Consider the following 23,628-nt stretch of genomic DNA (forward strand, 5'->3'; position numbering starts at 1 on the left):
AAGCTGCACTGACAGGCAACAGTGGGACCAAGTGTGCGGTTCATTTGTCTACACAAATCCCACAAGTTTCCATGTTTTCATTATGGGGAGAGAAATCATCAAATTCATCCTGAAGCCATCTCTACTGACAACTTGTAATGAGGATCAACCACACGCCCGGGAAAAGATTGAAGACGGGTAGAAAGAGGTGACTTTCCAGCCTCCCCAGCACCATGGAGAAGCAGAAGGCTGAGGAACACTCTCTCACACACACACTCGGCATTTATCAAGAAGAACAGAAACCATGACCACTGCCTTGAAAATATGTCCTTAATTTTTTTTTTCTTAACAAGCCCTAAGTTTTCTTTCTTGCTTTTTGCCCCTGTGGCTCCCCAGGGACAGGGTCCAAGAGGGCAGGACTCAGTTCGCTGTGCTGGGTACCAAGACAGGTCAGGAGGCTTCTGCTCAGGGTGAAACACAACAGGAACTGCAGGAGACAGTTTCACTTTGCCTGTCTCATTCAAGCCTGACCATGGATATCTGATACTAAATCATGTTTCATGCACTTGTCCTTCACCCAAGGGAAAAGGAAAAGCAGTATTTCCCCCCTATGTGAACAGGGAGATAAAGCTGTGGGGTTGCAGGTATACGTGAAGAGGAGATGAGATGTTCCCTCCGGGCCCAGGCATGGCCCCTGCTTGACCATGCCCAAGAGAAAGGGACTTGATTGGGTAACTACTCCACATCTTTGAGTCTCAAATCTTCCAGTTGTAAAAATGGAGATAATATTGAACTACATTAAATCTCTCCTTTGACCTATAGTTCAAAACTGTTGATAGCAGTCATTTCTTAGAGTCCAACCTAATAATTCCTGCTCTCCCTTGTCACATTTTTATGGGATCAAGTAAAACTATTTATATGAAGGTGGACAAAAATACTATGACCAAAGAGCATTAATTTTATGAACGGGAACAGTAATCAGTGCTTCAAACACCACATGTACCTCACTTAAAAAAAAAAAATGAGGGGCACCTGAAAGTCTGACTCTTGATTTTGGCTCAGGTCACGATCTTCTGGTTGGTGGGATAGAGCCCTGAGTCAGGCTCTGGGCTGACAGCACAGAGACTACTTGGGATTCTCTCTCTCCCCTGTCCCCCCACTCTCTCCCCGTCTCTCTCTCTCTCTCTCTCTCTCTCAAAAATTAACATTTTTTTGAAAAATGAAATTATACAGATAGCTTTCCAGAATCATTCCTTAAAATCCAAGTTGTGGGCCCACCCCAAACCTACCGAGTCACAAACATGAAAACCCAGTGAGGAGTGTATGCTTCTGACAAGCATTCTCAGTAATAACCCAAGTTATTGATTTCCCAGGAAAGAAATTGGCCTCTTTGGTTTGGGGTGACTTTCTGCTGAAATGCAGGCCCCCGTAGTGTGTTTCTTTCCTCACCAAATAAAAGGGATTGTAGAGAACCTCCTGAGAAGGAGTATTTTCCTTAATAACCAGGAAGAGGTGTGGGGCAAAAATTAGCTCAGTCAACGATTAGTTTCCAGGAAGTGATAAAACCTGAAGAAAATGTCATCTTTTGTTCGGGGATGTCTTTATCATCTTACTCTGTAATCCAAGTCTTTTTCAAAACTCTCAGTATCGAAGTTTCTGGAAGCAATGCCAGGGTCCCCTTGCAGCGGGCACATCAGAACTTACCCCTCAGAATGTAGTTCTGATAGTTCTGGTCTGCCTCAGCTCCCACCTTGATCAAACACGTCAGACCTTCAGCCACTACAAATTCATGCACCAAATCCTTGTCATCCTGGGCAGGAAAGGAGAGAGAAAAAAGACTTCAAATACTGTCCCAGTCCATGCTCTGTCCATGCTGTTAAAACTATGTACGAGCCTTTGAAGCCAGACTGACCTCTAAAGAGTGTTCTGCTCTATTCAAATGAGGCATCTTAACTGTTGCCAGAGGAATTTTACAACCAGTCTCCACATTGTTGTTTGCCAAAGACCAATTATTGCCTTCTGGGCAATCTAATAAAGATAAAGCAAATGAATCCCCTGTCAAGAATATTTATAGTGTTCTGTTTTTCATTCTTCAAAAATCACCAGGCTCTGCTTCCCCACAGGTCCCTCGGGACGGGCCACATGAAGCTTGCTGGGTTTTAGCAACAGGAAACGTTCCATTGCAGCACAGACCATCAAGTGGCGGATTCAAAGCCACTCGTGTGTTCCAAAAGACCGTCCTTAAGGTCAGTGGTTCCAAGGGTCTTGCACATGGTATCTGAGTGAGGAAGCAGTTTCTCCTCCTCCCAAGTTGCGTTGCAGGACAAGCCAGGAGGCACATGACCAGCCGTGCATCTGGAGCAACCACATCTGTCTGCAAAGGGGCCGCCTCAGGAGGCCACAGGAAGTCACAGGAGGCAGGACGTGGAAGGAATCTCAGGGACCATCTAATGCAGTGGTTCTCAAAGACAGGTGTCCAGACTCACCGGCAGCATGAGCATCACCTGGGCACTTGTTACGAATGCAAATACCCCAATTTACTGCATAGAAAATTCTACCATGAGGCTCAGCAATCTGTGCTTAACGCATCCCCCCAGGTGACTCAGAGATGTTCCGATGGTTCTCACCCCTGACTCCTTCACATTAGGATCATCTAGGGAATCTTTAAAAAGAAATAGGAAGCAGGATCTGCCCAGATGAATTTCATCACAATTTCTGAGGGCAGGGCTCTGGCTGTGAATAACTTCCCCAGGAAATCCTTAAGGGCAATCACTTCGAGGACCATTGATCTAAGCCTACCTTCTCTTTACAGAAGACTCAAAACTTGGGCTGAGATCACCTATGTCCAGCCAGCGCCCAAGCCCAATCATTTTCTGCAGTACCAAGTTCTACAGAGCTCTATGAGAGGGATTTTTCCACTACTGTTTCAGGAGATGTCCTGAATTGGACAATGCCTGGTCTCAGAGGCAGCTAGCGTAAGACTGGAACATTCATCTTCAATTATAACAACAGAGCAAAAATTAAAAAAAACCTCAGTGATGTAAATAGTAGGAAGCTTAATGGAATAATGAATGGTTATTATTATAGGAATGGTCAGCAACCATAGTTTATCTCCAAAAAAGAAAAAAATAATTTAGACAAATGGGCATAATTCTCCTGTCCCTATGTGAAATCAGCCCCTCATTCTGACTTTATGGCATTTTCCAATTATATGGATGGAGGACTTGAGCTAAATGTGGGCAGGCCAGGCGAAGGCTCCCTTTGAACCAAGAAAACACTCTCAACGTTCAGAGGGCACTGGTGGGGGTGGGAGATGCTTGTGCCCTGAAGGTAATGAAAGACAGCTGTGTTAACTCAGACTTTAAGATAATCACGGCTTTAGAAGCAGGAGAAAATGGGACAATATCATGAGTTTTTGGAAAATTACTTTACACTCGTATGTAAAGGAAATAAAAATAATTCTCCCTCCATCCATATCCTTTTCCACCAGCATATGTGAAAAGTGAACATTTAGATGAGCTCATGTCTAGTCAGAAGGTTTTTCCAAGCATGTAACAAATGTTTATTACTTGAACTAAAGCTAGATTCATACATGACTTCATGGTGAAAAAGTGAGAACAAGCCCTCGAGAAACCACTCAAGCTAATCACTAATATTAATACAGCCGAGAGTTGGCTGCCAGGCCAAGGTATTCAGCAACCAAATCCTCGGACCAGGGAGACAGTGTTTATGAAGATTCAGAACCTTAACTAAAACGTATGGACATATGTAGATAAGGCACTTAAGAAATAGGCATTTGTGGCTAATAAATTGTGGAGAATGTCCTCCAAGTTGGCAATGTAGGAGATTTTGAACACATATCCTAAAATATTTAGGCATTAATAAATGATATTTAAAACACTGGTTTCCAACTAGAATGAAATCAGAACGTTAACACCAACTGATCAGGGATTGTCCCTGCATTTCAGAATTTTCTACACTAGCCATACTTCAACCTGTGATCTTTTGTTTGTTTTTCTTTTTAGTGCTCATTCATCAAGGAAAACTATTCAGCTCAATGCAAAAGACCAATGGCTTCCAGAAAGAAGTCCTGCATGTAGAAAACACAAGATGACTTAAATGCAGACTATGGGTATGGGAGAAGGTGATCCAAGCCCCAGACAGTTTACGCCTGTGTAATCCATTCAATACCCAATGATGCCTGCCTGGTTTAGAGCTATTGACTACATAATACCAGCAAATGCTGCTCAAAACTATCCGTGTGATGAATAAATGGCAGAAATAACATCCCTGAGAATTCAGAGTTAACACCACAGAACAAACTCAGTGAAGGAATGTGCAACAAGACCTCAACCACGTTCATTTTGTTTTTGATTTTTTTTTCTCCAAGGAAAACTTTAAACATATACAGAAGACAGAACAGTTGAGTGACCCTCAGGTGCCAGTCAACTCCTACCAGTCCTGTTTCCCCTACCACCCCATATTAATTTGTCTGTCTGCTGCTGCCCTATTAAAGGGAATCCCAGACATCACATCACTTAATCCATAAATACTCCAATAACCATCTCCAAAATACAGAAACTCTTTTTAAAGTTATGTACTCACAATAAAAAACTGATGCTTTAATATTACTAAATGTCCAGTCCGTGACCAAAACTCCAATTGTTTCATAAATACTGTTCCATTTTTTACATTTTGTACCAGGATCCAAACAAGATCCACATGTGACATTCAGTTGATAAGTTTTAAAGGTCTTTTTAATTCATCTTTTTTGTTTTCCTTGAAATGTAGGTGTTTAGGAAAGTAGGTCATCTGTCCTGTAGAGTAGCCTACAGTCTGGACTTTATTCATTACACCACTGTGGGGAAGATTAGCATGTGCCTCTATCCTAGATCATTTTTAAACTGGTACTGCACAGGGGGACATGAGGAGATCCAGGGTTGATTTTGTTGGCTTTAGCACACCACCGATGGGAGTGCGAATTCCCACGAGGAACGACACACAATCTGGCCTTATCTCTTTTCCACCATGTCAGCACAGGCATTGATGTTCAATACCCAGATCAATTCACATAGGGCTACAAAACTGTGATATTTTAATTCTATTATTCCTCCCCATTAGCTAGAAGATTATGGTAAACAAAACTTCCATTCAACTACCATTCCATTACCCTAAAGTTTACATAGAGAAGGGTACGATACCTAGGTATTTTATTATGTTTAGTGCAATTGTAAACCTCCTGGAAGAAAACATAGGTGGTAATTCCTTTGACAGCAGTCCTAGCAACATTTTTCTAGACATCCCCTAAGGCAAGGGAAGCACAAAAGCAAAATTAAACCATTGTGGTTATACCAAAATAAAAAGTCTTTGCACAGTGAAGAAAGCCACCAACAGAGCAAAAATGCAACCTATTAACTGGTAGAAGTTATTTATAAATGATATATCCGATAAGGGGTTAATACCCAAAATATATATAGAACCTATACAACACCAGCGCACACACACACACACACACACACACACACACACACACACGATTTGATTTAGAAACGGGCAGATGACCTAAATAGATACTTTTCTAAAGGAGACATACAGATGGCCAACAGACACATGAAAAGATGTTCATCACGCATCATCAGGGAAATGCAAATTAAAACTATAATGAGGTGTCACCTCATACCTGTCAGAATGGCTAAAATCAAAAACAAGAAATGACAGGGGTTGGTGAGGATGTAGAGGAAAAATGGAATCCTCGTGCACTGTGAGTTGGTACATCCACTGTGGAAAAGAGTATGGAGTTTCCTCAAAAAATTAAAAATAGAGTTACTATATGATCCAGTAATGCCACTACATGGTATTCATCCAAAGAAAATGAAAACACTAATGCAAAAAGATATATATACTCCTATGTTTATGGTAGCATTATTTACCATAGCCAATATATGGAAGCAACACAAGTGTCCACGGACAGATGAATGAATAAAGAAGATGTGGTATATCTACCTATATATAGATATATACATCTATATATACACATACATATATACATACAGTGGAATATTACTCAGCCATAAAAAAGAGTGAGATCTTGCCATTTGCAGCAACACAGATGGATCTAGAGGCTATAATTTTAAGTGAAATAACTTGAATTTAAGAAACAAAAGAGATCCGGAGTAAAAAGTATAGACTCAAATACAGACAGCTGGTGGTTGCCAGAGGAAATGTAGGTGGAGGGATGTATGAAACAGGGAAAGGGAATCAAGAGCAGTATAGATGAGCATATAAAATTGTTGAATCATTATTTTATACACCGGAAACTAATATAACACTGCATATTAATTATACTTGAATTAAAAAAATTTTAAAGGCAAAGGGTAAGATAAATGTGAGATTCTTAAACTTTACCCTTTTTCAAAATAATCAGCTGATTCACTAGCATCTTCCTAAGGTGACCTATTCATCGTTATTTTTTAGTATCATTATGAACTCATCAATGCCAACTTTCCCGATGTCTTTCAACCCATTGTATTTATCATCCTTATTGATGTTGCTATTTTCCAACCACCAGTAGAAGACCCTTCAACATGCTCCTGAGTTCTTTGTTCTTTTGGCAAGAATCCTAGCAGGACCTGATACCGTCCTTGCTTTAAGGTTTTTTTGGTTTTTTTGTTTTTTTTTTTTTACCCATTTCCTATTCCAGACTTCGAATCAGCTATTTCTCCAAGGATCTATTGTTCCTTTCAGTATCTCAACATCACAACCTTGGGGCTAGTGGTGCTTTAAGTAATAGGCTGACCATTGTTCCTAGTGCTTTTTAGTAAACTTTGAGCTGGAAATATGCTTAGTTGCTTGTTAGTTAGACAATAAACACCATGGGTTCATGCTGATACTTTCAATTAAATTCAGGAATACAGAGTTCTTAACCTCTTCTACCTTTCTATCTCCTTTTTCCTCACACACCAAGAATCTTAATGCTTAACAACTCTAAGAATGACCAAATTAGAACACATACACCAGTCTTAGAACAGCAACACAACACCAGCAGCAGCAATGGGACTATTGCAAACAGTTGACTGGGCGTGTGGTTCCTTTCGTTCTTAGAATATATCTACTCAGGGGCGCCTGGGTGGCTCAGTCGGTTAAGCGGCCGACTTCACCTCAGGTCATGATCTCATGGTCCGTGAGTTCGAGCCCCGCGTCGGGCTCTGTGCTGACAGCTCAGAGCCTGGAGCCTGTTTCAGATTCTGTGTCTCCCTCTCTCTGACCCTCCCCTGTTCATGCTCTGTCTCTCTCTGTCCCCAAAATAAAGAAATTAAAAAAAAAAAAGAATATATCTACTCAAAGCACACAAATCACAATGTTTTAAAGTCACTTGGAATAACTGACTCCTCTCTCTTCAGTTTCTGCCACCAACTGGATACTCAATGAGGTGAACACAGGTTTTGAAAGAAGTCAAAGCTGAACAGAACATCAGGCAGGCTGAGGGACTAAATGAATTAGGACGAGGAATGGCATGAGCCTGGCCCTCTGGTGGTACAGTGAGGGTCCAGCCCAACTGCAGCTGGGGATCTGGGTTGAAGAGAAGGATGTCATCAAAGGTAAACAAGTTTCATTTTGTTTGGCTAAGGAACAAGGAGATACAGATGGAACTTTGGGACAATTAGTATAGTGTTTACTAAATTAGAAACCAGAAAGACTAACGACATACACATCTGCTAGAAGGTTATCCAATTCACCCATTGCTTACACAGCCCCAGATACTGTGCTTGGCCCCAAAGACTCAGTGATGAAATCCAGGGAGCTTGCAGACAGCTAGACTCAGACAAGCGCCGTAAGTTCTATACTACAAGTAAGCTCAGAGAACTTCAAAGGTATTTGGAGGCACTGGAAGGACTCATTTAGGGAGAAGGGCACTAGCAAGAGGAGACACCAGGAGGTCAACCAAGAGACATGGAGAGTGGATGTGGGGTGGCGACACATTATGGGATAGAAGCAATAGATCCAGGGGAAAAGGTGCAGAAAAGGAAGGGTACAGCTTGCTCCCAGAATGCACCCATGAATAGAATTTAAGATGCAGCCAAGGGCAGAGAATTGGGCAGCAGAGGCTTCCACGAGGGCTTCATGTTAGACTGAGAAATTCAGATGTAATCTAGAAGGCTACATGGGACCAGCAAGAGAAGGCCTTCCTCAAACCCCTCTGGTAGAAAGAAGAGACTGAGATGGAGAGAACCAAAAGCAGGCAGTGCCCATGGACAGATGTTGCCATTTTTCCAGAAGAACCGGTCTGAACCACGGTAGACCCCAACCGCAAGGTGTTTCAGAGACGCTGCAGCATGAGGAGCAATGACAGGGTAGGTTCACCACCATAACTATTGGAAGAGCCAAGAGGGTTCACGTCCAGATATGTTAACACTGAGAAGGGACTCTGCTCTGGGAGAAGGTTAAGGGCATGACTGAACACATTTCAGGAACAACAGGATGAGAATGTGCAGATGGGATGGATTGTTGGCCTTTTTGCCAGTCCCCTCTCAGGAAGACATCCATGAAGGGGAACTGCCACTCTGGCAGAACTATCAGTGACAGGGGTGGCCTGGGTGGCTCTGTCAGTTAAGCATCCGACTGTGGCTCAGGTCACGATCTCATGGTGCATGAGTTCGAGCCCCGTGTCGGGCTCTGTGCTGACAGCTCAGAGCCTGGAGCCTGCTTTGGATTCTGTGTCTCCCCCTCTCTCTGTCCCTCCCCCGCTTGTGCTCCGTCTCTCTCAAAAATAAATATTAAAAAAAAATAAAATAAAAATAAAAAAAACTATCACTGACAAAATTTTTTAAGAATATGGCTAAGACAGGAACTGAAGAGAAGAGGGATATACCCTAGGAATATACAGACACTCAGTGCACGTGCTACCTCCTGACTCTGCCCAGACAGCAGCCTCCCCCTCTTCTCCTGGCTCTGTCCCTCTCTCCTCTTGGCTGCTCACAAGTGAGAGTCTCTCAGCTTGCCTGCTCCCCTGTCCTGTCCTTCCTTACTAGGCCCGGGACTTTCTCAAGGCAGGGGAAGAGGGAAGGCTTAGGAAGAAAGGATAAAATGGACCCTGCATGTGTGCACAAGGGACACATCCACAGCAGCATGGTTTCTAAAGTAGCCAACATTGGGAATAAACCAACAGAAGAGTGAACAAAGCCAATAATGCTTTATTCATACAATAGACGACTCAGAGCTATGTCAGTCATGCCTACATCTATCCCGTTTTCACTAAATAAGCTAGAGTATGATCCATGCAGCATAACATGTATGAAGTTAACAAAGGATATACATACTCTTGGTGAATATTCACCAACAGCATGGAAACATGGATACAGAGGGGGCCTGGGGAGGGAGGAAGATGGTTAGTACTGGGGACAACGCAAGACCTCAATTATATCTGCAGTAGGTTTTTCTTTTTAAAAGTCTGAAGTCAGCATGGAAAAACATGATTTGGTAAAGTCGTCTTTACTTATGTTTGAAATATTTAATAGGGTAAAAATAGTCTCAACTGAGACTCTGACCTAATTGACATTTTAATCGAAAGGAACTTTTCTTTCCGTAACCAGTAAGAGGCAGAAATAGGTTTGTATCTGATTCCATAAGCAATACAAAAACAGGACCTGTGAGCACACGTGTCTTCTTTTTTACCTGAAATATCTGCTTCAGGGAGAAAAGGGCCCTTCTTAAATCTCGCCCACTGGAGTTGTACAGTTTTTCTGAAATAAAAAACATAACATATAAAATTAATTAAACTGACGCAATCAAGGGTAAAGACACAGAGAGAACACGAACAATGAACAGAATGTCCACTGCAGAGGTGAGGGGACTGGATCCAGTTAAGATACAGACCTCACCTCAGATGGTACAAGGAACAGTCCAGGCTGCTACAGGTGGCCGGAAGAGGGGATGAGTGAGTTTTAGAGACCAACACCCCACGTGCACCCTCAGCCACCACCCTCCCTCTCTCCAGACTTCTAGTCCCAGCTGTTTGTAGACCATTGTACTCGATAGCCAACTATATCCGGCAAATGAACACAGTCATGATGGACTGCATCCCCCCCCCCCCCCCCCCTTCCTGGCCTCACAGCCCCAGCACCACTGTGCTTTCTGCAGCTGGGCTCAGCTTTGAGGGACCTCTTCTTCCTGGGATCTAACAGTCAAGGGCCTTAAAGATCCAAGGGCAGCACAGGACGCTGTGCTGGATTAAGGACTGGATGCCTTGGCGATGGCCCTCTAAGCAGCCTCTGCTCTGCCTGCTCCTGGGCTCTCACTCATGTTCAAGAACGGGTCTGGCCCTGAGCCAGGCAGACAGAGGAGCCCTGTGTCAGGCTTCTCTGGCTCAAGATGCAGGCCACCTCCTACAACCCCCATGTTCCCCTCAGTCATATTTAACACATTCTCGTTAGGTCAGGCCCAGCGAATAAGGAGGTGACCCCAACCTAACACCCAACGTCCAGAGGTCCCAACATGACAGGAAGATGAATGAATATGCCACAATTGCTAGTTAGCCAGCGGAGGAGAGCTGCAAAGTGCCGAGGGCACATAGGAGGAGGGGAGAAACCAGTTATCCCGGTCTACACAGAAGGCCTGGGAGTGCAGAGTACTCAGCTTCACACAACTCAAGTGTGGCCCTGACCCACGTGATTCCGCTGGCAGGTCAGGTTCCTCACATTGGGCACCAGGCTTTCCCAATACACAGCACCCAACATGTATTTCCTGAGTGTCTGCCAGGAACTGTTCCAGGCACCAGGTAGTGAAGAGTGAACTTAATAAGAGCAACAACTAAGCAGTCAGCCTGCATTTCAAAGCTGGTGTCACCACCTACTTGGGAGATGACCTTGAACAAAGTAGTCTACTTCTAAGTCTTGGATTTCCTGGTCTATAAAATGAGAACAGGTAACAATAGACTTAGAGGATGAAAGTTTTGTGTTATGCCAAACACTGATAGGACAAAGGCAGATACCAAAGCATTTAAAACGTTAAGAATAAAGTAGTCAATAGCAGTGTTATTCTGGTGGCTGGCCACTCTGAGCTTCAATTTCAGCATATGGGGGCAATGCCCAGGATCACATTCTCTGCTTATGTCATAGACTTGAGTGGAAGGCCATGGAATACAGAGGTCTAAAAGAGTTGGCAGAAGTCTGGTCATGAGAAGAATATTCCCATTTTGCACAGTAGCTCTGAAAGTGAACAGGCTCCCACTTTAGATTCAGAAGGATGTAGGGTAGGTGGGACTCAGCAATTATGGTGGTAGCTTCCCACAAAGGCCTCCCCACAAACATCTTGACCTCTTCCCATCCACTTTCCAGACCAAGGCCAGAAGGATTGGGTGACCACCTGATGACATCACCGCTCCTATTTAAACCCTTCAATGGCTGCCCCTGCACGGAGAATGAAATCCAAGATCCTCTGTATGACCCATCAAGCCCTTGATCATGCAGCCTTGGCCGCCTCCCTCACTGTGTTGCAGACACTGGTTTTCTCCAGGCAACTTGGGCAGGGGTCGGGTTCCTCCAGACTCAAAACCTATGAAGACACCCAGTAAGTGGCAGAGGCTACATTACGTCAGATTGGGGGGTCTGTGATGTCTGACCCCAAGGCCTTCTCATTGTTTGACCACCATGGAATCTACCACATCTATACAATATACAGTTGATGATCACTTATTACGAAGAGTTTTGATTAAGAGAGTATGCATTGTCTTCCTAAAAACAAGTATCTGAGAAAACTCTAGAGGAATCAACCACCCCTAAAATAAACATCTATTTTATCATAGACCCTAAGACATGAAGCCCAGACAACTTTCAAGTTGACTTCTAAAATGTCTGCATGGCCTCAAAATACATTAAATAATAAATAAATGGAGTTAACTGCATCACCCCCGGGTCTGGTCCTCAGGGCGATCACTTGTTCAGTTTCCACAGCTAACATCTCAGATTTCTCAAAGTTTGGGTTTTGCCACTACCACTTCTAATAAATAAGAACAAATCTATCAGATGCAAGTATGGGGCTATAGAAATGAAGAAGAAGGGCAGATTTATCTTATCCAGGAAAAGGATCAGAAGACAGAGTCATTTCCAAGTACCTCTGTATAAGGTGGTAAGGCTCACGGTAGACTTTCTTGCATATATACCACTAAGTAACCAGCAAAAATAGTCTTAAGTGAATTCACAATATCACAGAGCCTCCTTTAGTTACCAATGACCTGTCCTGGCTTCTGATTCACGTGAATGAAAATGATGGTTAGTTGTGTTCAGGTTGTTAAGGTTTTAGTACTTGGTATGATAGTCAAAATCAGGTAAAAAAAAAATCAAATTTAGCTGAAAATGACAATATTTTGTTGAGGATTTTTTACATCTATGTTCATGAAGCATATTGATGTGTATGTATAGTTTTGTTTCCTTTTAATGGTGCTGATGTTGAGGCAATGCTGATCTCATGAGTTGGGAGTATTCCCTCCTCTTCGACTTTCAGAGCAAGTCTGTATAGTTGGTATTATATATTCCTTAAATGTTTGGCAGAATTCTCCAGTGACGCTACCTGGGCCAAGAGTTCTCCTTATTGGAAGGTTTTCAACTATGAATTCAATCTCTTCAATTAGTATAAGGCTCTTCTGATTATTTCTTCTTGAATGAACTTTAATAATTTGTATCTTTCAAGGAACGTTTTCCAATTCACCTAAGTTGTTCAATGTATGGGCATAAAGTTGTTCATAATATTCCCGATCATCCTTTTATTGACTTTAGCAATCTCCTCTCTTATTCCTGTTATTGGTAATCTGTGTCTTTCTTCCCTTTAACTTGGTCTGGCTAAAGATATATCACATTTTATTGCTCTTTTCAAGCAACTTTTGATTTCATTGTTCTTTCCTTTCCTAATTTTTATATCATTTTCCTCCTTCTGCTTGCTTTTGGCCTAATTTGTTCTTTTTTCCTACTTTCTTAAGGTGGAAATTGAAACAACTGATTTGAAACCTTTCTTCTTTTCTAATGTAAGTAGTTAGTGCTATAAACATCTCCCTAAGCACAGCTTTGGCTACACTCCGCAAAATTTGATACATTGTTTTTGTTTTCATTCAGTTCAAAATTGAATGAATGATGAGTATTTCATTCCACTCAAAATGTGTTGGTTTGTTTGTTTACACCTATGGCTTATTTAGAAGTACACTGTTTAACTTCCAAATATTTAGGAATTTTCCAAGTATCTTTTTGTTACCGATTTCTAGTTTCTTTTTTTAACAAGATAATAAGAACTTTTTATTTTGCTTTTCTTCATTTCTCAAACTTACGTAATAGAGTATATCACCCTCCTTTTTTTTTTGGAATTTTTAAAAACATTTAGATTCGAGTTAGTTGACATATAGTGTAGTACTGGTTTCAGGAGAATTTAATGATTCATTGCTTACACATAACACCCAGTGCTCATCCCAAGAAGTTGCCCTCTTTTTGTTTAAGTTTATTTTGAGAGAGAGAGTCTGCACGTGAGGAAGGAGGGGCAGAGAGAGGGGATGAGATAGAATCCCAAGTGGGCTCTATACTGTCAGAATGCATCCCAATGCGGGGCTCAAACCCACAAACCCTGAGATCATGACCTGAGCAGAAACCAAGAGGTGGACACTCAACCAACTGAGCCACCCAGGCACCCTCAATAAGTGCCCTCTTTAATGCCCATCCCCCCCCTTCCCTCCAGCAATCCTCAGTTTGCTGTCTACATTTAAGAGTCTCTTATAGCTTGCCTCCATCTTTATCTTTTCTTCCCCTCCCCTATGTTCATCTGCTTTGTTTCTTAAATTCCACATGAGTGAAATCATAAGATTTGTCTCATTGTCTTTAACTGACTTTGCTTAGCATAATACACTCAAGTTCCATCCATGTTGTTGCAAATAGCAAGATTTCATTTTTTTTGATCACTGAGTAATATTTCATTGTATATAGATAAACCACATCTTCTTTATCCATTCATCCATCAATGGCTATTTGGCCTCTTTCCATACTTTGGCTATTGTTGACAGCGCTGCTATGAACATTGGAGGGCATGGGTCCCTTCAAATCAGCATTTTGGTATCCTTTGGATAAATACCTAGTAGTGCCACTGATGGGTCACAGGGTAATTTTTTTTTTTTTTTAACTTTTTGAGGAACCTCCATACTTTTTTCCAGAGCGGCTGCACCAGTTTCATTCCCACCAACAGTGCAAAAGGGTTTCCCTTTCTTGGCATCCTCACCATCTGTTGTTTCCTCAGTTGTTAATTGTAGAGGTTCTGACAGGTACGAGGTGGTATCTCAGTGGTCACTTTTGGTTAGTATTTGCATGGTGTAGAGTTTCTCGTAGTTATAGTTGCAATGTTTTTATCTAGTCTGATAACCTCTCTTTTAGTTGATATGCATCCACTACATATTTTTAGCATCTAGGACATCACAAAGGACTCTGTGGTGGCACTAGAACAGAAGACCTCAGGGAGGCCTGATGGTGCCTTCCACCCTTTGATGAGAAACATGCTTGTACAAATGCCAAAGATATCTTTGAGTGGTGCCAAAAAACTCTCCCCCTTTTTTTTTTTTTGCCAAGTCTCTCTTAATTAAACCACAATTTCTATTTGAAAAGTCTATTTCAATTGTCCTTAATTTAAAAATAAGACTATTTATAGTTATTAACTTTATTCATTCATTCATTCAGCTTTGTTTGGAATAATTATTTAATGAAATAGAAAAGTTCCCAAATAATTCTTTAATGCCAGAGAATTCTCACTACAAACTTCAGAGAAAGATTCACATATTTTAATGTAGTTTTGCCTTTTTAATACCAAATCTCAAAAGATCAGCCATCTTATTTAAGAATATTACATATTTTGGCTGAAATGTCCTTCAAAGGGCAAAGTGTTTTTATTCCATATGTTAAAAGCACTCCATGAGGTCTAGATCAGAAATTCTTCCAATCTGGCATCTGTTAAATTGTATTTTGTTTGTTTGTTTGTTTGTTTGTTTGTTTTAACCATTCATGGAAGTGATTAGCAGTGATGTTTCACTTTTATGAACCAAGGTATCTTCTCCCCAAGTACTGCAAAACCTTTTTTGTTTTTTTTCTATGCAACTGGTATTTTTACAAATGTCATGCATCGGTCTCTATAACATGAAAACACAGAAATCCTCACCACTGTGGTTGAAATTAAAAGGACCAATTAGTTATCCCAAGAGGTATTACTCTGATTTTGATAAGATCATTTATATTGTCTTTCTTAAAGAACCAAGATCATGGGGTAAAATGAAATTACAGTGCTTAATTAAAACTCAAATTTGCGCTCTACTTTTAAAACATAGTGATACCAGATAGCCTCTATACTCATCCTAACATGTTCTATTGTTTCTTCACATACATTTTAGGAGACACCAGTGTTTACCTAGAACAAATAGGATTAGGAACCAAGCACATTTGTAAGTGACATACAGGCATACATTGGCCATATCCCAAGTTCAATTCCCAAACAATGCAATCAAGTAACTATCACAATAAAGTCAAGAGAATTTTTTGGTTTCCCAGTGCATATACAAGTTACGTTGACACTATACTATCATCTATTGAGTGCGCAATATTACATCTAAAAAAAAAACCAATGTACATATCTTAATTTAAAAATAACTTTATTGCTAAAAAGCTAACCATCTGAGCTTTCAGCAAACAGTCATCTCTGATTCCAAATCAACGTAACAGATATAACAATAAAAAACTTTGAAATATTGTGAGAATTACCAAAATATGACAGAGACATGAAGCGAGCAAATGCTGTTGGAAAAATGGCACCAATAGACTTGCTTGACACAGGGTTGCCATAAAACTTTCAAATTTGTGAAGAAAATCATACCATCTGCCAAGTGCAATCATGTGCAATAAAATGAGGCATGCCTATATCCTTTATCACATTGAGAGGCACACACAACTCCTGCTGGCAGAGGACCAGCCAGCAGACATTTCATCACATCAGGTATTGGGCTCAAACCAGTGACTACTGATAGCCTTTTGGTGTCATTCAAGAGCAGCCCACACAGGCCAAAGGAGAAGCACTCCTTCCTACCGCCCAGGTCCCAGCTTCCTCGATTCAGGGCTACCCATGCCACGGGAGGCATGGGCTCGAGCTTTAACTGCTGGCCACTCTCTGGAGTTCAAGAAACTAAGTGTTCTATTTGTGTCACATCCAGGCCTCACCATACGGGAAGTCAGACTCACCATGGTTGTGCAGGCCTCCCTTTCAAGTTAGACTAGAGTGTGCAGGGCTCACCTAGGAATACGACTGGCCAGGTAGCTTCTTGAGGGTATGTCTGACATAGCTCCTGGATGCATCCACATCAATCACTCCTCCTTTAGAAGCAGCAGTCTATGCAGAGTTCAGGTTTGAGTCTTAATCAGGGCTTACAGGAGTAAGGAAGCAAGGCTTCCTTACAGAGGGGTGACTGAGAACCGTGGCACTCCCTTGCTCTGCCCTCCGTGTCCACAGCCTCTGCTCTCTGTGTGCATCCTCATGCGTGCACATCCATGTGCACACTGGGCTTCAGCCTATGAAGAAGGAAACAGAGCTCGGAGGTCCTCTTACTCTCCCACACACCCAATCCACTGTGCAGACTGTTCTAATGGGTCCCAAATCCCGAGAGAGGGAATTTCATACATCCCTACTGCCTGAAAGTCAGCTAACACAAAAGAGAGAGGGCATCAAATGTAGAGCAGGGAGAGAGGCCCAGAGCCCCCCCTATGCCAGTAAGAGGGCATCTCCAGAGGCTTCTCCCAGGAGCTCACAGAGCCTCTCTCCCTTTTCCTCTTTGTCCGCCTACATTGTGAACACATGCTAAAGAGCATGCAGCCTCTACTGGGGAGGATGGGGGGACAAGAAAAGACAGATCTGGCCGCCCCAGACTCAGCTTAAGAGTCCTAAGTCAGAGCACTGGGGAAGAAGATGTCCATGTAAGAAGTGGCAAGTATCAAAAAAACACATGTCAACTCAAAACTGAAACCTTATGTGTAAAAAGGAGGGCTGGGTTCAGATTGGAGTCCAGAAGATTTGCCATTCTCACCAAGCTTGGAGACAGCCAGGTGGGAGGTATGCAAAGAGGAACCCCGCCTTCCATCAGCACGGCCCCAAGGGTGGACAGAAGTCTTGAGAGCTCTGGTGGCAGAAGGTCCCATGGGAGAGGCCGGGCCAGCTCCAGTAGTGAGCGAGGCTGTAATGGGCCAATGATGCATCCATTCTTATTAAAGTCAAGTACAGCTGTGGTTGGCCAATATGTGTTTATTCTCCACCTTCTTCCAAACTCAATCTGCCCAGGATGCAGTCATTGGTATAGCACTAGCCTTTGAGTGAAAGGCTATTTTGAGCCTCCATTTGGTAGGGAAAGGAAGCATCAGCAGAATAACCACCCCTATCTTTTCTCTCCATGGTTCATGCCTTTTAAAATGAAACCTGTTCCTTTAAGAGACACAATTAATGTATCATACTTTAAACCAGCTTACAATAATGAGCTGAGGACAAATTAATTAAAGGCCGTTAGGGACCATTCTTGTTCCATCACTGGGAAGGAAAGCTGCATGGCCCGCAAACATCAGTGCTGACAGGCACAGCCAGAGAGTTCCTGTGCTGCTGCTCAGCCAGGAGCACAGTGACGAAAACTCGTGTGGGGAAAGCAGACCAGGATGTTAGAAGGAATCAATAAAAAGAAGTGGGGAGGGGAGGGGAGGGAGAGAGACAACCTATTTAAGTTAGTGAAAGAATGTGGAGGGGAGGAACCCAAGGCATCTGTGAGTGTGACAAGGGAAGCAGGAAAATGAAAGATCATTCTAGAACATCATGCTTCAAGACCCATAAAAATCACTGACTTAGGGCTAATAATTTCAGCACCCTTCTCTCACCAAGTGCCAAACACATTAAGCAAGCGTTCTATGGGAGAGCTTGGACCAAGACCCAGGAGGCCCTCCTCTGCACAGAGTAACAAGATAGTAAGTTTCCTCTTAACCTTGGGCTGCCACAGGGGTGGTTCAGTCAGTTGAGCATCTGACTTCGGCTGAGGTCATGATCTCACAGTTCGTGAGTTCAAGCCCCACATCAGGCCCACTTCTGTCAGTTTGGGACCTGCTTTGGATCCTGTCCTCCCCTCTCTCTGCCCCTTCCCTATTCTCTTTCTCAAAAATAACCATTTTTTAAAAACTTAAAAATAAAACCTTGGGCTGCCACAAAAGACATCATACCAAGAAGATTTATTCATAGACAAAATGCTCACACCTCCATTTAAAACTCCGTTGGCACCAGCTACAGAGAACACAGCCATCGTGATTTTTCAGACGGAGCGAAGAGAAGCGACCCAGGCATTGGCTGGGTGACATCGGCTTTTCAGAGCCACCCATCAGAGTGCTGGTGAGGAACTCTGCAAAGTGACACAAGACAGCCTGCAGAAGTCGCTGGCCCCGCTAACGTTATGCCCCGTTTCCCCAGCAAGTCTGCAGGCCCAAGCACCCATCAGCACTGAGTGAGTCCAAAGAATTCCACTCTGGCCATTCTTCCCATGACTTTCAATGTGCCACCGACACACTGATGACCATCAAATAAAACCCACTTCAACCCGCAAGTGTTGCTTCCTTAGAACGTGTTGATACTTCAAAAAACCAAAGTGGCATAGTAGAAAATTTGCCAGGGAACACACTGATACTTTAGAAATCATCTTTTTCCAGCAACGTATAAACTTTTCAAAGTCACGGTTTCATTGGTAAGTTATATACAGGTCATCAACAACGTTCATGTCAGAGGGTACGGGTACTTCCCGTGGGCCTCCCGGACATTGTGTGGACCACGGCTTCTCAGCCTGATCTAACCCAGCATCTTTATTTCACAGGTGAAGAAACTAAGACCTGAGGGGTACAGGGTTGCTGGTCCCAGCACTGGGATTGGAGGCCCTAAGAAGCAGGGCAGGGGAAGGAACTGAGAATGGCTTGTAGACATGGAACTAGCTGTGTGTTCTGTTTGTACAATAAAAATAAACTGGGCCACCGAAACTCATGTCCTAATCATGACATTCATGTCACTGTGTAAAATGAGAAAACTCACACACATACAAAAGCAAGGACTTCTGTTCTGGCCATCGGTTCTGAGAAGTGAGTGGTGGTGATGATGGTGAGGAGGGATGCATGAGGGCACCCCTCCCCCACCCACCGAGGCAGCCCATTCAACCTAAAGAGGCTACAAGCGAATGATAGCGAGGTTGTGAGTCCTGAGCAGACAGAAGACTGCTCAAGGCCACCTTATTAAACCCAAATTCCCTTAGAGTGTTATCACAGTGTAAATATTCATGTCACGTAATCTTTATACGAATCCTTTATTGCTTCTCTACTAAGCAGATGTTATGCTGAGCAGCAGGGTGTCCAAGGTGGAGGAAGACGGTCTCAGCCATCAAGAGCGGAGTAAGGGAGACAGATGCCCCCAAATAATGCCAAGGCTATGTGAGAACCTGATGGTGATGCTAAGGGACCACCAAGGAAGTACAGGCAACACCTGTGCCCCCTGAGGCTGGGGAGCAGATTCAAAAGAGGTGACACTGAACAAACTTCAAGGACTAAAAGTTAACCCCGGCGAGAAGCGCGGTGCAGAGGGGAACCCAAGGAAGAGAAGAGAGCAGGTGGGCAGCCTGGATGCTGCAGAAGGAAGCACTAGGTTCCAAGAGCACAAAGCACCCCGGCAGGCTGTGGCTGTAAGGCCAGAGACAAGGAGAGTCCTCGCAGAGAGGGGGCTCATGCTGCCACACCATCACACGTCTCTCAGGCAGGGACAGAGGGCTCCGGAAGAATTTCCAAGCAGGAAGGAATCTACTGACACCAATTTTTATCAAGCTCACTGCCAGCACAGGCAGCCAGGGCAGAGGAAGTGGAATGGGGAGTGGGTAGGAGCTGAAAAGCAAGTAAAAGGTCGCCCGAGCAAGGGATGGTAGGTGGGGACAAGCAAGTGGGAATGGTGAGGAGGGGTTGATGTGGGAGTGATCTAGGGACAGAGCTGAATGTGGGCTGAGATGGGTGAAGGACCCCCAGATCTCCAGCTTGCCTACCGGTCTCATGGGGAGACCACTCCCACAGACATGGGACACTAAGGGCAATCGCTGCAAGCGAGCAGTGCCTCTGCCCTGACATGGACCCCCCCCCCAGGACAGCTGAATACCATCTTGGAATCTCCGGGGTCAGAAGAGGCCACACGCTCCAGCCTTCAAGCCCTGGCCTGGACCATGGCTTCCGTGCTTCCTCCACCTCGCCCCTCGCCAGTCACCTCCTCCTGATGACACCCTCCTGCATCTCCCAAACCCTCTGAGAACCCCTAGTATTCACCTATATTGTGACGTCTGTCACGCAGGGGCCCCTTCAAGTGGCAAACAGCTTCCAAGGAGCTGTTGACTAAGGAGGCTGCTCCAGACTTAAAAATCAGGTGACCCAGTGCATATTTGGCTGCTTGCCCGCCATCACCATCGCCATCTGCCCAGCTCCACGCGCCTTCCTGCTTGTTACCTTGGGAGTCACCGTGCCCCCTTCCTCACGGTCAGAAGGTGGTCCAGGCAGAGCCAGGTACCTTCACTTCCAACTTCATTTGTAGGCAACTGTTTCTCCCTCTGAATTTTAGGGAGCCGGCTAGCTTTTGGCCCCCAGGGAAGCACACTTCTGTCTGTTCTATCTTCACTTTCACAAAAGTGTCCCTTCTCAGATGCAAAAAGGCCGGATCAGCCACTGCAAGACACTTCGCAAAGTGGAATTCTGTTTAAAATGTGCCTTCCTGGGGGCGCCTGGGTGGCGCAGTCGGTTAAGCGTCCGACTTCAGCCAGGTCACGATCTCGCGGTCCGTGAGTTCGAGCCCCGCGTCAGGCTCTGGGCTGATGGCTCGGAGCCTGGAGCCTGTTTCCGATTCTGTGTCTCTCTCTCTCTCTGCCCCTCCCCCGTTCATACTCTGTCTCTCTCTGTCTCTCTCTGTCGCAAAAATAAATAAACGTTGAAAAAAAAAATTTAAAATGTGCCTTCCTGGCTCAGTCGGTTAAGAATCAAACTTCGGGCTCAGGTCATGATCTCACACTTCATGAGTTTAAACCCCGCATTGGCTTGTCTGCAGTCATCTCTGAGCCTGCTTGGGATCCTCAGTTCCCGCCCCCCCTCCTCTGCCCCTCCCCAATTCGTGCTCTCCCTCCCTCTTAAAAATAAACATTAAAAAAAAAATTTTTTTAACATGACTTCTTTTCTCCCCAGTGTCAAAGAACGTAGAGATAGAAGGATCCACAAACATGCAGTCCCACCAGTCCTTGGAGAAGCTGAGCCCCTTGACCAATCCAGAGAACCCCCTAGGAGGCAAGAGGGGTCAGCACTTTGACAGCGCCCCTCTAAAAAGGCTGCTGACCCAGGGGTAATGAGATCATTATCATCTGAAAAGCAGCACCAACACCCTGAGGCAAGCAGTGCTGTGAAAAACAGGTGACGGGGACCTTTTACTTCAGAGGTCACTTCAGAACTCATTGGCCCACACCTCTGCCTCTCTAATAAATGGCTTGGCTGTCTGCCCCCCTGCTTTCTTCCTCTCCTCTCCTGCTACATCTTCTTCCTTTGTGCTCATTAGGAATCTGGAGAACCTCAAGATATTTTATTTACAGGCTTGTATCATTCCCTTTCTTTTCAAATTCAGTTAAGACATTTAGATGCATGTTCTTCCAAAGTTACATATATTTCCCTTTCTAATTCTCTTTTCTTAAGGTTTTATTTTTGTTTATTTATTTTTGAGAGAGACAGAGCATGGGCAGGGGAAGGAGACACAGAATCCGAAGCAGGCTCCAGGGCTCTCAGCTGTCAGCACAGAGCCTGATGTGGGGCTCCAACTCAGGAACCTTTAGATCATGACCTGAGCAGAAGTCGATTGCTTAACCGACTAAATCACCCAGGTGCCCTTCTTTCTAGTTCTCTTTTAGTAACAAGGAAACCACAGCGCTAAGTTGATTTTTGCTGGAGTGGAGGGTGTTTTTCTCCTGAGCTGGCCACAGCATAATGGCAGTCACTGCCCTGCCATGCACCCTGCTCACCCCCTACTGGCAGGGCGCAAACAGAAGGGAGGTTGCCTAAACAAAGGAGTCCTGCTCTGCTCTTCTGGAAGCTTCCAGAGTCCCAGGTGATATATACAGGAGACTATCCCTCCAAATCAGGGGTCAAGCCCAACCCTGCTTTACTCTCCAGGGAGAAAACTTAGGAGAAGAAAACCACCTCAGGACAAGGGCCAGAAACCACATACCCACCCCACCAGCTCCTGAGGACACTCATGGAAAACACTCAACCCTCTTACCCAGGTATCAGTTGTAGCCAGGACTGTCCTAGCCTTGGTCTCTGCAAAGTACCTCATTCTTCCCAGCCTCTGCTCACAGAAACTGCCACCCTGGGCCCCTGACCTCCTCTCTTGCCCACTCATGGGGCACTGTATTCCCTTCACCTGCCCTCCCCTGCGTCACCAGTTGGCAAGGTCCTTGTCCTGCACCGTGCACTGCTATGGTTTGCCCTCAGCCTTCTGCACTGTTTCACCATAGCCTGGGACAACATCGCTATGCAGACTCCTAAATTAGTGTTTGCAACTCAGAAGAAATTCCTCTGTGTGCCTCGGTTTTTTTTTATGAGCGAAACACTTTTAGAAGTACACATCCGACATTTTGAAGTCATGTGATAACACAATAACGTTGGCAAATCACCCGGCAAATCACATCTTAATGCTCAGTAAAGACTACTTTTCCTTCCCTTTCCACCCCAAAGGCTTCAATGAGGTTTCTAAAAAATACCCAAGACTCTCCATAGGAAGAGGCAAGCCTTTCATGGGACTAGCAGGGAACCTAATGTCATCTGTCAGGGCTTTCTAACTGCGTGCTGAGAGGGTCGCCTGAGCTCAGAGAGCCCTGGCTGGGCCCTGGGGGTGCCTTTCCAACCACGATCACTGCCCTGGATCAAGAGATAGCCTCTTCCTTCCTGGGGTCAATGGTTCTTGACAGGGAAAATGTTCACCATCCCTGTCCTAAACATTTTGAGGAAAAGAAGTGAATGTCTAATCCCTCGAGAAAAGATAAGGATCATTAGCTGGGGTCAAAAGGGAACAATCTGGCATCAATCATGTCACTGAGCAGAGATGGCAAAACTCCACAGTTCACCTGACCCACCCCATGGGGCCAGACTCTTCCTTTAAGTGTCTTTCAAGATGGCAACAGCCATTCATCTATGGCAAGTATCCTAGGACACAAACAAAACTGCACCCAAGACTGAGTTTTTTAAATGACTGTTTTGATAAGAGTTTTTTTTTTTTTTTTTTTCACCTGCATGCTGGGGGGGGGACAGAGAGAGACAGAGCATGAACGGGGGAGGGGCAGAGAGAGAGGGAGACACAGCATCGGAAACAGGCTCCAGGCTCCGAGCCATCAGCCCAGAGCCCGACGCGGGGCTCGAACTCACAGACCGCGAGATCGTGACCTGGCTGAAGTCGGACGCTTAACCGACTGCGCCACCCAGGCGCCCCAGATAAGAGTTTTATTCACTAACCAAGGGGTGAGGACCGGAAGCACCACAGCATTTTTTCCTAATAATTTATTTTTTAATTTCCATCCAA

At 44.2% G+C, this 23,628-nt stretch overlaps 1 protein-coding gene across 12 annotated transcripts in view; it reads right to left on the reverse strand.

Moving 5' to 3' along the window:
• FHOD3 (formin homology 2 domain containing 3) overlaps positions 1-23,628 on the reverse strand; it is a 472,216-nt gene that overhangs the window by 263,010 nt on the left and 185,578 nt on the right. For all 12 annotated transcript variants that reach the window (XM_040479041.1, XM_040479040.1, XM_040479036.1 and 9 more), the window contains exons 4-5: positions 9,652-9,719; positions 1,684-1,789 (exon numbers count right to left, since the gene is read on the reverse strand). In XM_040479041.1, the coding sequence (XP_040334975.1) occupies positions 1,684-1,789; positions 9,652-9,719 (174 nt within the window). The remainder of the gene's footprint in view (positions 1-1,683; positions 1,790-9,651; positions 9,720-23,628) is intronic.

This window comes from Herpailurus yagouaroundi, unplaced genomic scaffold, assembly GCF_014898765.1.
Source record: "Herpailurus yagouaroundi ecotype Mexico unplaced genomic scaffold, PumYag 142, whole genome shotgun sequence".
NCBI lineage: Eukaryota > Metazoa > Chordata > Mammalia > Carnivora > Felidae > Herpailurus > Herpailurus yagouaroundi.